The 13,189-nt window shown below is 52.6% G+C and overlaps 1 protein-coding gene across 4 annotated transcripts; it reads left to right on the top strand.

Moving 5' to 3' along the window:
• Positions 1-415: 415 nt before the first annotated feature.
• Positions 416-9,886, top strand: LRRC55 (leucine rich repeat containing 55). Of its 4 annotated transcripts, XM_045012497.1 has the most exons (4): positions 416-703; positions 1,508-1,559; positions 2,780-4,368; positions 6,840-9,886. In XM_045012497.1, the coding sequence occupies exons 3-4, from the start codon at positions 3,699-3,701 to the stop codon at positions 7,073-7,075; spliced, it is 906 nt and encodes a 301-aa protein (XP_044868432.1). In that variant the 5' UTR covers positions 416-703; positions 1,508-1,559; positions 2,780-3,698; the 3' UTR covers positions 7,076-9,886. The 4 variants fall into 4 exon arrangements, with proteins under 4 accessions (XP_044868432.1, XP_044868431.1, XP_044868434.1 ...); XM_045012496.1 differs by lacking the exon at positions 1,508-1,559; XM_045012499.1 differs by lacking the exon at positions 1,508-1,559 and having other exon boundaries at positions 2,994-4,368.
• The last annotated feature ends 3,303 nt before the right edge of the window (positions 9,887-13,189 follow it).

The following is a 13,189-nucleotide window of genomic DNA, read 5'->3' on the forward strand; positions in this document are numbered from 1 at the left end:
CCTGGCCCTTCTTTACTCATTCTCTGCTTCAATTTTTTTCCCCATGTCTCCCTTTCTTCCCCCATGGCCTCTGTCTGTCTCCACATCTCTGTTTGCATCTGCTCTGGCTCACTGCTCGCTCTTCTCTCTGCCTCCCTTACCCCAGCCTGTCTGCATGTCACCCCCCACCCCGCTTGTGTGTCTGTCTCTCTCTGTGTCCTTAGGATCCCCGTGGGTGGCATTGATCCCCCCCCTCCCCCGTTTGCTTCCTCCATTTTCCTCTCTCCGCTCAGTGGGGTCTGCAGCAAGCTCCCCTGTTGCTCAGAGATGTGGAGGCAGTTGCTAAGAGACAGTGCCACGTCAGTACCTGGCCCTCGAGGAAAAAAAAAAAAAGATTGAGAGAGAAAGGAGGAGGAGGAGGAGGAGGTGGGGAAAGACCTGGATGAATTAACAGACTCAGCAGCAGCTGCTGCTGCAATTCAAGGAGAGACACTGCCATTCCCTCCACTTGTCTCACACCCACTCCTCTGAAGAGAGGGACGGACAGACGCACGGACGGACAGGGACAAGGGCAAGGGGGAGCTCCCGGGGTGCTGCCTAAGGAGCTAGAAGCCACCGAGAAGAGGAGAAGGACGCCTGCCGGGCTGAAGAACATGGGGATGCCCAGGAAGAGGGGAGATACTTGTCTGCATCGCAGCTGCTTTGCGGATCTCCTTGGGCCGGAGTGAGTATCTGGCTTGTGCTAACTGGGCGGAGTACGGGGGGGGGGAGGGAAGGCAGAGGAGATGGAGAGGGGGCTGGGAGCGAGTGTGCAGGCTGGGTGTGTCCTAAAGGGCGGCAGCCAGCCGGGTGCGCGTTTGTCCTGAGGGTCTGTGCCTTGAGGACCGGGCGTGGATGGTGCAGGAGGGTGAGCAGTGGCTGTGTGGCGGTAGGTGTGCTGAGGCCCTAGGGGAGAGGGGCACCTGCCTGAGAAGTGGGGGGCAGAGAGCGCTGGAGGGTGGACTGGTGAGCGGCTTTCCTGGCCGAATGGAGTGGGGCTGGCGGCGGTGCTGTGTTGGGGAAGGGGGGGTGGGTAGAAGGGAAGGCAAGGTGGGAGCTGGAGCGCAGGAGGGCGTGTCCTTGGGAAGAGCGATGGAGAGAAAGAAATATGGCCAGACAGGGCGAGTGAGACAGGAAGGGAAGGAGACTGACACCGGGACAAAGAGACTGGAATAGCGGAGGGTTCTTCAGGTCACTGATGGGCCTCAGCAGGGGTGGAAAGCGGCCCAGGGCTGGAAGAGCAAGGGGTGGCATCAGGGGCTTTTGCAGAGCCTGAGGGAGGTCCCGGGTTGGGACAGCAGGCAGCCTGCGGGGCAGGATCCAGAGGCACTGGCAGAGCTCTGGGTGGAGGCCTTGGATTGACAGAGTAGGGGATGATGCAGAGCAGGGAGGAGCATTGCCAGGGTGGTGTGGGGTCCAGGCACTGCCAGAGCTGCCGGGCAGGACTGAAGGATCAGAAAGGTTGACAGACGCTTCATCTCCGAATTAGGCTCCTGCTTTGCCTTGGGCACGTCGTGCAACTTGAGGGTCTTTTATCCAAGGTCAGTGAGGTTGGAGCCCCATTTCCTTAGCTGACTAGGCCTTTGCCTCTTAATCCGTGGGGCTTCAGCAGAGCTGCATGTGTGTGAAGCGAGCCCAGGGCAGGGCAGCACTGAGGGTCATCAACAGAGCAGGGCTCAGCCGGGAGCTCAGAGCGGAGATAGCAGAGGGCTGCAGGTTGGGATGGAGAGGCAACGGCAGAGCCCTGGCTGTGGAGGGGACCCGAGGCTGGAGAAGCAGGTCAGAACTGAACGGCACTGACAGAGCTGAGTGGGGTCTAGTGCTGATAAAAGCAGGGGAGGGTGGTAGAAGAGAGTGGGACTGAAGCAGAGTGAATAAGGTGAAAGGCAGAGAGATGCAGACAGGGGCGGCTCTATGAATTCCGCCGCCCCAAGCAGGGCGGCGCGGCCGGGTGCCGGTCGCACGCCTCCGGGGGACCTCCCGCAGACGTGCCGCTGGTCGCACGCCTCCGGGGGACCTCCCGCAGTCGTGCCTGCGGGAGGTCCACCCGAGCCGCGGTACCAGCGGACCCTCCGCAGTCATGCCTGCGGCAGGTCCACCTGTCCCGCGGCTCCGGTGGACCTCCCGCAGGCATGACTGCGGAAGGTCCGCTGGAGCCGCCTGCTGCCCTGCCAGCAAAAGGCCGCCCCAAGCGCGCGCTTGGCGCGCTGGGGTCTGGAGCCGGCCCTGGATGCAGACAGGCGGTGGAGCTGAACAATGAGTTCGAGAGACTGTGAGGTGATTCCCTGCCATTCCCTCGTCTCCTCCCACGGCTGGAAATTGAAGTGAGACAAAATCAGCCTGGGAATAAGGTGCACATTTCTAACCGTGAAAGTAATTAACCATCGGAACAATTTGCCAAGGGTCGTGGTGGATTCTCCATCCCTGACAATTTTTCAGTTAAGATGGGCTGTTTCTCTGAACGCTTTACACTAGGAATGGTTTGGGGGCCATTCTCTGGCCTTCGCTAGACAGGTGTAGGGTGACCAGATGTCCCGTTTTTAAAGGGACAGTCCCGTTTTTGGGGACTTTTTCTTATATAGGCGCCTATTACCCCCCCTCCCCCGTCCCGTTTTTTCACAGTTGCTGTCTGGTCACCCTTGACAGGAGGTCAGACTAGATGATCACAGTGGTGATCTGGCCTTCGAACCTATGAGTGTATGAACACACCAGCTGGTTGATAACCTTGTTGCTGAGTCTGATTCCTCTGTTTCCTCGGCAGGCCATGCAGCTGGAGCCCTGTTGCTGCCTGCTGGGAGGGAGACTGGGAGTGAAAGATAAACCAGCAGCTGATACCCCAGGACTCCAGCCCCCTCCCTTTCCTCCTGGAATCCCCACCCCACAACATCCCAGTCCCTCGGGCCTCTCCCAGACTGCAGAAATCACAGCCTCAGAAAGGGCTCATTTCCAACCTTAGTTTCTCCTGATTGTCCCAGGCACAAGCCACTCAAGGAGTCTATATCGTTGGGCTGAAGTTGAGGCCTCCAGGATTTTGACCATCCATGCGAAGAACCTATTATCTGGATTTCAAATGCCGTTCCTCTGCTCGGGCACTAGAGACCTATATGACTCCAGGAAAAGGCCCCGTGGCTCCTGCTGAATCAGAGCTGGATTCGCTTTGCAACTAAAATAGACCTTTGGTTTCAGTGGGGTTAAATTCCTTGGCTTGGCCCCATCTCAGCTTCAACAAGACAGGAATTCACTCCCCGCAGACAAACGCGTGAAAGGGAATGAGAACGTTGTTTTCATGGGCTCCAGCCATTGTCCCAAGGGTGCTGATGAACTGGAAGAAAAAATCCCTGATTTCAGTTGCTTTCCTCCCATTTTTGATCACTTGAAGGACCAACAGAAGGGGTAGACTGATGGATACAGCTACGTTTCTTTTTGCTCTCCACTTCACACCCTTTAAAGGGTGACGAATGGGCTACTAAAGCGTTGTCAGAGGAGTCGGGACCCTGTCGTTCCTGGCCCACCCTTCACGTGCATGGTGTGCTAGTGACAGTGGCCTTGGCATGTGATAGACAATGGCTCTAAGGCCTGGCCTTCCCCTGCAGCCAGCATGTAGCCACCTTCGTGCATGAGTGACTCCCACTTACTCCTTGTTCTGCCTCCGTGCGACATGTTGCTCGTGACCAGCTAAAATGGGCACAGGCTGCACTTGGCTGTGGGGCGAGGGGCCCGTGTCCCGCCGCTCCTCCGCCATGCTCCTGACCCCTTTCCTGATTGCCATGGCGATGGCCGTCTCTGAGGCCAGCGCCAGGTGCCCTGTCCTCTGCACCTGCCGCAGCCACGTTGTGGATTGCAGCGGGCAGCGGCTCTTTTCAGTGCCCCCCGACTTGCCCCTAGACACCAGGAACCTGAGCCTGGCACATAACCGCATCACCACCATCCCGCCGGGCTACCTCACCTGCTATGGGGAGCTGAGGGTGTTGGACCTAAGGAATAACTCCCTGGCCGAGCTGCCCGCCGGGCTCTTCCTGACTGCCAAGCGGCTGGCCCACCTGGACCTGAGCTACAACAACTTCAGCCACGTGGTCGCTAATATGTTCCAAGAGGCCAACAGCCTGGTGAGGATCGACCTGAGCCACAACCCGTGTCTGCGAAAGGTGCACCCCCAGGCTTTCCGGGGGCTCGCCCAGCTACGTGACCTGGACCTCAGCCACGGGGGGCTGTCCTTCCTCAGCCTGGAAGCCCTGGAGGGTCTCCCGGTGCTGGTGACTCTACAGATCGGTGGCAACCCCTGGGTGTGTGGCTGCACCATGGAGCCGCTCCTGAAGTGGCTGAGGAATCGTATCCAGCGCTGCACCTCAGGTACGTGGCACAGGGTGGGACCGTGTGTGAAGGGAAAGGCCTCTGTCTCCTCCCAACACCAGCCAGAGGGTCAAAGACAGGAGGCCCAGATCCAGAGAGGAACCTGTTCAGAGTCCTCTACAGGGGGCGCAGAATCCAGTCCTGGTGTTCTGCTCTAGTGGACTGCAATTAGAGGCCACTCCAGGAGGCACTCCCTGGAGGTGTAACCCCAGAGTCCATTTCAAGTGAAACCAGATAGGCCCTCCTAGAATAGCACAGGGGAGGCTGCAGGTCAGGCTCGAGGCACGTTGGCAGAGCTGTGTGTGGAGAGAACCCGGGGCTGAGATGGAAGGAGGCTGTAAGTTGGGATTGACGGGCGTGAACAGAGCTGGGGGGGGGGGGAACACAGGGAGGAGCGCGATGCTGGAATAGTAGGCCGGGATGTGGATTGCGACCGAAGAGCATTGAATCATAGAATCATAGAATTCAAGATCAGAAGGGACCATTATGATCATCTAGTCTGACCTCCTGCAAGATGCAGGCCACCTAAGCCGATCCCCCCACTCCTTTAGCAAGCAACCCCTGCCCCATGCTTCGGAGGAAGGCGAAAAACCTCCAGGGCCACAGCCAATCTACCCTGGAGGAAAATTCCTTCCCGACCCCAAATACGGCGGTCAGCTGAACCCCGAGCATGCGGGCAAGACTCTCCAGCCATACCCTCTGGAAAAAGGTTAAGAATATCATATCATTGACCCATTGTACTATTTACCAGTGTGGCACTTAATTAACCTATTGACTAAGCCCAGTATCCTATCATATCCATTGGGATAGCTGTGGGGGGAGCCCAGGCGTGGAATAGCAGGGCAGGCTGCAGGACTCGATTGAGGCGCGTTGGCAGAGCTGTGTATGTGTCGGGAGACATGGACTGGGATTGCTGAACGGTTACGGGAGGACATAGGGTAGGGGGATTAGGCATAGAAGAGTGGTTGCTGCAGGGCAGGAGAGAGAAGCACCGAACGGGGTGGGAATGGACTCTGTTTGAACCCACTGGTCTTGCAAGGTGTGGCTTTGCCTTTGCAATGGCAGATTCACAGTCAACAATGGGACCCCATCAATCTGCATTTCCTCCCTGTCCTCCTGCCCTCTTTTGATTCTTGTGTTATTAGTTAGTTCCTGCCCTTGTTGCTGATCACCCAAGCTGCCGACTGCAGGAGCTGTGGTGGGAGGGGATATTCTTCCCAGAATTCCTGCTGCTGCAGTAGACCCTGCCTCCATCTAAACACCCTCTCTCAGGTCTGAGGATCCCCTAGTACTGCTGATCCTCATTGCATTCTCCAGTGAGCCCTTTGATTGCATAACAGCAGCGATTGCTGTGTAGGGCTCTCTCCTATCCTACATTTGATAAGATTTCCCCACATGGAGGACTTCAGGATAATAACACACTTGAGTCTGATGCAACATCATTATCTGGTGACCTTGTCTCATGGAGTCATAGAATATCAGGGTTGGAAGGGACCTCAGGAGGTCACCTAGTCCATTATGCCATTTGGAGACTAGTGATGGGAATGCATTGTGCAAAGGGGACATACTGTTGTGACATTGTAGTTCTAGTGAATTTATCTACCCCCATCAGTTTTGCACCCATCTGCCTAGTGTCATGGCACCAGGGCCAAAATTATCCCAAAACACCCAATAATTTGGAGCATCTCCAATTTTGGGTGCCCAGTTTGTGTCCCTGATTTTCAGAGGCAATGGACACTGCAGTTCTCATGGAATTCAAGCAGAGATGGAGGTGGAAAACCAGGCCCCATGTATCTCAAGTTGAGCACCCAAAACCTGGAAGCACCAAAATTGAATGGACACATTGGAGAGTGACATTATGAGGGCGCCGTGTCCTGACGTAATCACCCTTGAGTTGCATCATGGTGATGTTGAGCTGGGTTGAGTTCCATGACCTCATGTCACAGTTGGTTTGGCAAGATCTCAGCTTTCAATGCTACCCCATGGTGACGTTACACTGCAACACAGTGTCACAGCCGTAGCTACTGGTGACATGTTATGACATTATGATAGAGGGTTATGACTGGCATTCTGATGCAGTTGTGCTGCATCATGACTACGTTATGAATGTCACCACAGCAACCTATGACTACCCCAGAGGACAACACTGAAATAGGATCATCATTACCATCCAGAAACTCCAGGCAGGAGAGAAAGCTACTAACAAGGATTATACTTTGTGCCTTTCATTCAAAGATCTCAAAGCCCTTTACAGAAGTAGGTGAATGTTATTAGCCTCCTTTTACAAACGGTGAAACTGAGACACAGAGCAGCTAAGTGACTTGCCCAAGGTCACACAATGAGTTTGCATCAGAGCTGGGAACAGATGGATATTGGACCTGCTAGAGCCAACGTTACCTGTGTGGGGTAAAGGGATAATTCCTGTGTATAGGACGTTCTCCTTTCTCTCATCTACCTGTTTCTCCTTGCAGATTCCCAGCTGGCCGAGTGCCGGGCCCCACCCGAGGTGGAGGGAGCCCCCTTGTTCTCACTGACAGAGGAGAGTTTTAAGGCCTGCCACTTGACCTTGACGTTGGACGATTATCTCTTCATTGCCTTCGTGGGCTTCGTGGTCTCTATTGCCTCCGTGGCCACCAATTTCCTGCTGGGCATCACTGCCAACTGCTGTCACCGCTGGAGCAAGGCCAGCGAGGATGAGGAGATATAGGTGCATGGTCCTGGCCACAGTGCCCTTCCCCCAATGGCTGGGGAGATGCTGTTGAGAGCTGGGGCTGGCTGGCTGTGCTCCACCACGATTCATGCCCGGTGCTGTCACAAGCTGCTCCATCCTCTATCCGCAGCTACAGCCGGCTGGGGATACTAACTCATCTCTGCTCCCAGTCCCTTCTGATCCCCCGCTGCTGTGCCCAGCGGGGCAAGGCCTGTGAGACAAGGAGATCTAGCCGTGCCTTGTACTAGCCCCTTCACACTGCCGGCAGCATTGGAGACAGCCAACGAGCCAAGGCCCAACGCCACTCGCAACACGGATGGGCTGCCACAACCCACGTCGGTTGCCAGTTCTCCTCTTCACCATGTCCTGCACACTCATCCACCTCCACACATGCACCCCCTTCTGTGCCAGCACATGCACAATATCCACCTCCACACATGCACCCCCTTCTATGCCAGCTCTTGCACCACATCTGCCTACAAACCTAAAACGAGGAGTTGGGCGGGGGAAGGGAATATATATGGCAGACGTCAAGTTGATTTGCAACAGCCGTAGCTCTCCAGGGTTGTACAGCTATGGCCCATCAGTTCTGTTTGTGGCTGTGGGGACTGTGGCCATGGACACTGTGGTATCCAGGGTTGTAGTACTACTAAGAGTCCTGAGATGTGGCATCTCTGAGGGCCAGAGAGGCAGGTTTAACTCTGAGGAACAGCCCCACCACTGAGACGTACCATTGTATGGTTGGAGGAGATGCCAGAGCAAGAGTCTGCTGTTTTCTAATTGGTCCTTGGCTAGATGGCCATTGGTGTTGATGGAGATCTGCCTCTGAACGGTTCTCTAGATGCAGAGTCGAGAAATCAATAGGTCAGGGGGACTCTAGAGTTTGAACTTGGTCTGTCGCTCAAGACTAAGGGTCAGGGCAGGGGTGAGGTGTACTGGCAAACCTGAGGGGGAAGTGTGAGATGGAGTAGCAGGGAGGCTGTGGGTTAGGGCTGAAGGGTGTCAGCAGAACTGGTGCGGGACCCCAAGGCTGGGACAGCAGGGGGGCCGTGGGTTGGGATTGAGGCACATTAACAGAGCTGTGGATGAGAGGTATCAGCAAAGCTGAGGGTTGGGGGGAGACCAGCGCTGGGACAGCAGAGGGCTGCAGGTCAGGCCTGATGGGCCTCACCAGAGCAGTGTGTGAACAGGAAGCCTAGGACTATAGGTCAGGATATTAGAGGATTAGCAGAGCTGTGGGGGGAGCCCAAAGCACTGGAATAGCAGGCAGGGTGCAGTTGGGATTAAGGGGTGTTGGCAGAGCTGGAGGTGGAGAACTTGGGATAGCAGGGGGGCTGCAGGCTAACACCAAGGGACATGAGCAGGGCCTAGGACGTGACTAGAAAGCTATGCCCCAGAGGAGGATTATGGTGCAGTCTCAGGACTGGAACAGCAGGTGGTGCTGCCGGTCAGGTTAGAAAGTGCTATGACAGTGCGAGGGGCTACTCTGTACTGGTGCTACGCACGTAGCTCTAGCTGGAGCGCGCTATTTCTCCCCACTGTGGACATTAAAATCGCAGATTGGAAAACAAACCATCTGGTCTGCCCTAGCAACTGCTCCGCTTAGTCCGTCTGTCTCCACATGCCTTGAGCCTTGGCATTAACTCCCCAACCCATCCCTCTGCAGTGGGTAAGTGGTTATTAGCCTCACATTATAGATGCGGAAACTGAGGTACTGAGCGATTGGCATGACTTCCCTAAGGCCACATGGGCATAGGCGGGGAGAGAACCCAGGGTGCCCAGCTCCTGCCATGCTAACCCCAGCACCCACAGCCACTCCCCAGTAACTTAGCTAAGAACTGGATCAACGCGACCAAGAGCATTTGGGGGACAATGGCTCATTTTTGGGACTAGCTCCACCCAACGTCAGCTGCCACTGGCGAAGTTGGATGTAACTTTTCTTTTGGAAGGACAGTGCAAATAAAGGACACTATAGCCAATGCTCCCAGTGGAAGAGCCTATCACCATGTCTTAGAGAATGCTGTGTGCTCTGATGTATAGCCAATGTATTTTGACACTTGTATATTTTTTATTTTTGCATAGAACTAGGACCAAACCCGATGCCAAATGCCACCAGAGCTTTCCAGATTATGTCCTTCGGTCTTGCCACCACCGGAAAGTAAGGAGGCTAAAATCTGTCCATGTGGGACAGATCCCTTTAAGGAGTTGGTTTTTACATGGATGGCAGAAATCTCTGCAGCTGATCCAAACAGGGCTAAGAAATTAGAAGCCTTTAATCACAGGGTAGATTTACATTCCACTGTCATTCACACATAAACCCGAGTCCACAAAGGTTCCGGTCATCTAGCTGTCCAGAACTGGCAAGAGCACACAGGTAATGTAGCAGTTTCTCATCAGAATCATTTGCCCTCCTCTAGCCTTAAGCCCCCTTAATGGATTTCCTACACGTCTTAACAAAATGCACTTCTACTCTGGAAAATGACAGTGTGAGAATGACACCTTCTGATTCAGCAGATCTGTCCTCTAGGTGCATCAAATCAGCCAGTTTTAGTTGCTACGATAAGCTTTGGCTGTGCAAAGTCAGTGCACGATGGATTCCGCTCCACAAAGGAATTAACAACTTACTTTGGTAATGCAGACATGCCTGGGTGGGTGGTCAGTAGTGGGGGATCAAACCAGGGAACTCTGGATCATCTCCTTTCAGTTCGTTTAGCCACCCCATTTATAGCAGCCCCATCAATCTCTAATTAGCCTAGTCACCACCAGAGGGGGACAGAGCCCCAAGTTGAACAGGCATTGCTTATACTTCTCTGCCCTGGTCTACACTAAGGTCGGGGGTCGAACTAGGGTACGCGAATTCAGCTACGTGAATAACGTAGCTGAATTCGAACTACCCTAGTTCGACTTACTTACCCGTCCAGACGCCGCGGAAGTGAACTCCGCGGCTCCAAGGTCGACTCCGGCAACTCCTCCTGCCGCGGTGGAGTACCGGAGTTCGAACTAGCGCGTCCGGGGTTCGAACTATCACGTCTAGATCAGACGCGATAGTTCGAACTCCGAGCAGTCGAACTCGCCGCGTCGACCCAGCAGGTAAGTGTAAACGTGGCCTCTGTGTTTAGATACTTATCTGCCCCCTTACTGTAGTACCTGAGAACCTCGCAATCTTTAACGTACTTCACAACATCCCCGTGAGGCTAGCAAGTGGTATGGGTGGGAAGCTAAGGCACCAGGAGTTTAAGTGATTTGCCTAACATCAAAGAGGACTTGAGTGGCAGAGGAGGGAATTGAACCCATATTTAGTATATTCCTTATGCCACTCACTCTTAAATTGAACTTCACACCCCTCAATCTGTACGTTATTCTCTGATAACCAGAAACTTCTATGTTTAAACTCTGTACCATTCACCTATTTTAAAAACCCTTGATGGCAGTGGGAATGGCTCAGAAGTCATTGAGTCATATGGTCCACAGGATCATCCCCACTTCTCAGCAATGTGAAGAAGCCAGTCCATGTGGCTTCTGAGGGAAGGGTAGGACCTCCTCAAAGAACTAGCAAGGTTCCAGAAGAAGGGGGAACAGGTTCCAAAGAAACAGAAGCCAACAAGTAATGCAGGACGGATGAAAGGTGCAAGGATGAGAGGAGGCTGAGATGGACAATGAAACAGATCCAGAGGGGGGACATAGAGCAGAGAATCCCAGAGAGCGCTCATTGATCCAAGAAGAGATTGAGGGAGCCAGGGGATGAACTCTGGAGTGAGGGCAAGGAAAATGAAGAGATCCCAGCTTGACTCTTAGATCTTAGAGAGGCTGAGCTTGCGGAGCTGGCAGTCCAAGAGCTGATAAACTGAGCATGTGACACATCCTCGCCTTGAAATTATAAACACAGACCTGCCCTCCCCACCCATACAGCAATTTGCACAGAGACACTTTCCAGAGTAGACCTGTACCTTGAGCTTCATTTTTTCCTGTGTGTTCATTGCATGTAGGTACAGTACATTGTGTGCGTGCGTGTGTGTGGTTTAACGCGTGCCAAGCTCAGAGAATCGGCCCCTGGCTGAGGGAAGGAGCAGCTCCAGCCCCTTGCATGCCTACCGCTGTCACTCCCTGGCTGCCGTGTCTGAGGGCTCCTCCAGCCCAAATGCAGGATCAGATGAGCCAGAACACAAGAGATATTTTTTTCACACCTATTGAATTCTGAATGGGCCTAGGCCCCAATGCCTAATGTCAAGGGGAGTCTGATGTTTTTGCCACATGACAGCGCTAGAGAGTCAAGACCCTCACCTCTGAGGGAATTGCTGGCATCCCTTGGGGACGAACCTGGTTGTCTTCTATTTTTAAACAAACCTTTTCCACCCAAAAAATGGCCTTTGTTTCATTATTTTTAATCTGCTAATTTCTTATTATTGTCATTAAACCTGAAAACAAGACTATTTTGATTTCAAGTGTTTTCTCTTTTCTCCCTCTTTTCCCCCAATTTTTTCAGCGGCAAACTCCTAAATTGCTCTACAAATTTTATATTTTTTTCAACATTTTATATTATTTTCAAAGAAATCTAATAGACATTTTTTAAAAGTTTTCCTTCTTTTATCCTTTTTGCTTCCTTCGTCCTCCTCTTTTTCAGTGGGAAAAGAAGGAAAAACAAGGGGAAAGTTTTGGGGTTTTTTTTTTTTGTTTTTTTTAAAGACGAGGAAAGAAATCAAAATCACACACATTTTTAGAACCAAACATTTTTCTACAAAAATGTATTTGATTTCAAAATTTTGCATTGTTCCCAAAAAACCCAGGAGTTGAATTTTTATTTTATTTTTCCTTTTTATCTCTCCCTTTCTCCTCTTTTCCCTCCCACCTTTCTTCAGTGGGAAAAGAGCGAAGAAAAGGAGGGAAAACGGGGTGGGGGTGGGGAAGAGTAAAAAGAAAGGAAAAACAAAAGATTTTTATATTAAAAATGTTGCCAAAAAAATTGAAACCTGTGGAATGAAAATGAATCCCCCTCCAAAACATTTTTGGTCATTTTTCTGTTCAGAGGGAACCCCTAGCCAAGTCTACAGTACAAAATATTGGCAGCACAGTGGTGTTGGCTAGGAGTGTGAGGGGAAAAAACACCCCTCACTGACATAATTATGCCTTCAAATCCCCCCATCCCACTCCTATATAGACTCGGCCTGTACGAGCAAGCGAGAGCATTTGCCAGTTTAGCTTATGACATTCAGGGAGGTGGGGTTCCTATGTTGGCACAACTCTTTTTGCTAGTATGTGCCAAGTCTCCACAAGGGAGCTGTGCCTGTATAGCTATACAGAGCCATTGTACTAGACTAGCCCTTTCTTTCGCCAGACCATCATTGGGCCTCTGCTTGCAGAGCAAATCCTCAGAGCTGGGATATCCCAGGCTTGCAGCAGACAACGGGGAAGCTGTGGGCAGAGCTAGAGAAAGGAGGCCTTTGGCAAAAGCCACGTCCCATATGGTGCTTGAGCTGGACTGGTGTGCTCTGCTTAGCTGGGGCTTTCTCGTTCTTGTATTCACCCCTCTCCCAGTAGCTGTCCTGTGCCATGCTGAGTGTCCGTGTTCGGGGAAGGGGTGCGGGAAAGATGAAAATCTTTCTACGGAGATTTTATAAACGTGAACTTTTGTAACTGTGAGAATTTTTTCATAAATGTATATTAATAATAAAGAGTGAACAGTTTAACCGAGTGCGGGTGAGACCAGGAGCTCAGGAAGGAATGAAATAGAGGCGGGGGTTGAGAGAGAGAGAGAGATTGAGACGGGGCGTGCGTATGGGAGGAAAGGGGGGAGGGAGTGTATGCACATGTGTTCTGTTCCCAACTCTGCCCCTCACCTGCTGTGTTCGCTTGGCCAAATGACTTCCTTGCTCCATGCCTCAGTTTCCCCCTCTGTAAAATGGGGATCGTACTGACTGCCTTGGTAAAGCGCTTTGAAATTTACTGATGAAAAGTGCCATACAAGAGCTAGGGGGTATTTTTGTGTGTGTCTGCTTGATTGTGTGCGAGACAAAGCAAGCGGGAGGGTGGCTACTACATTTGTGTATGACTACAGGGTGTGCAAGAGCGTGTGGAAGGTACATGTGTGCGCATGTGTATACAGGAGAGTGTTTG

This window comes from Mauremys mutica, chromosome 4 (assembly GCF_020497125.1).
Source record: "Mauremys mutica isolate MM-2020 ecotype Southern chromosome 4, ASM2049712v1, whole genome shotgun sequence".
Classification (NCBI taxonomy): domain Eukaryota; kingdom Metazoa; phylum Chordata; order Testudines; family Geoemydidae; genus Mauremys; species Mauremys mutica.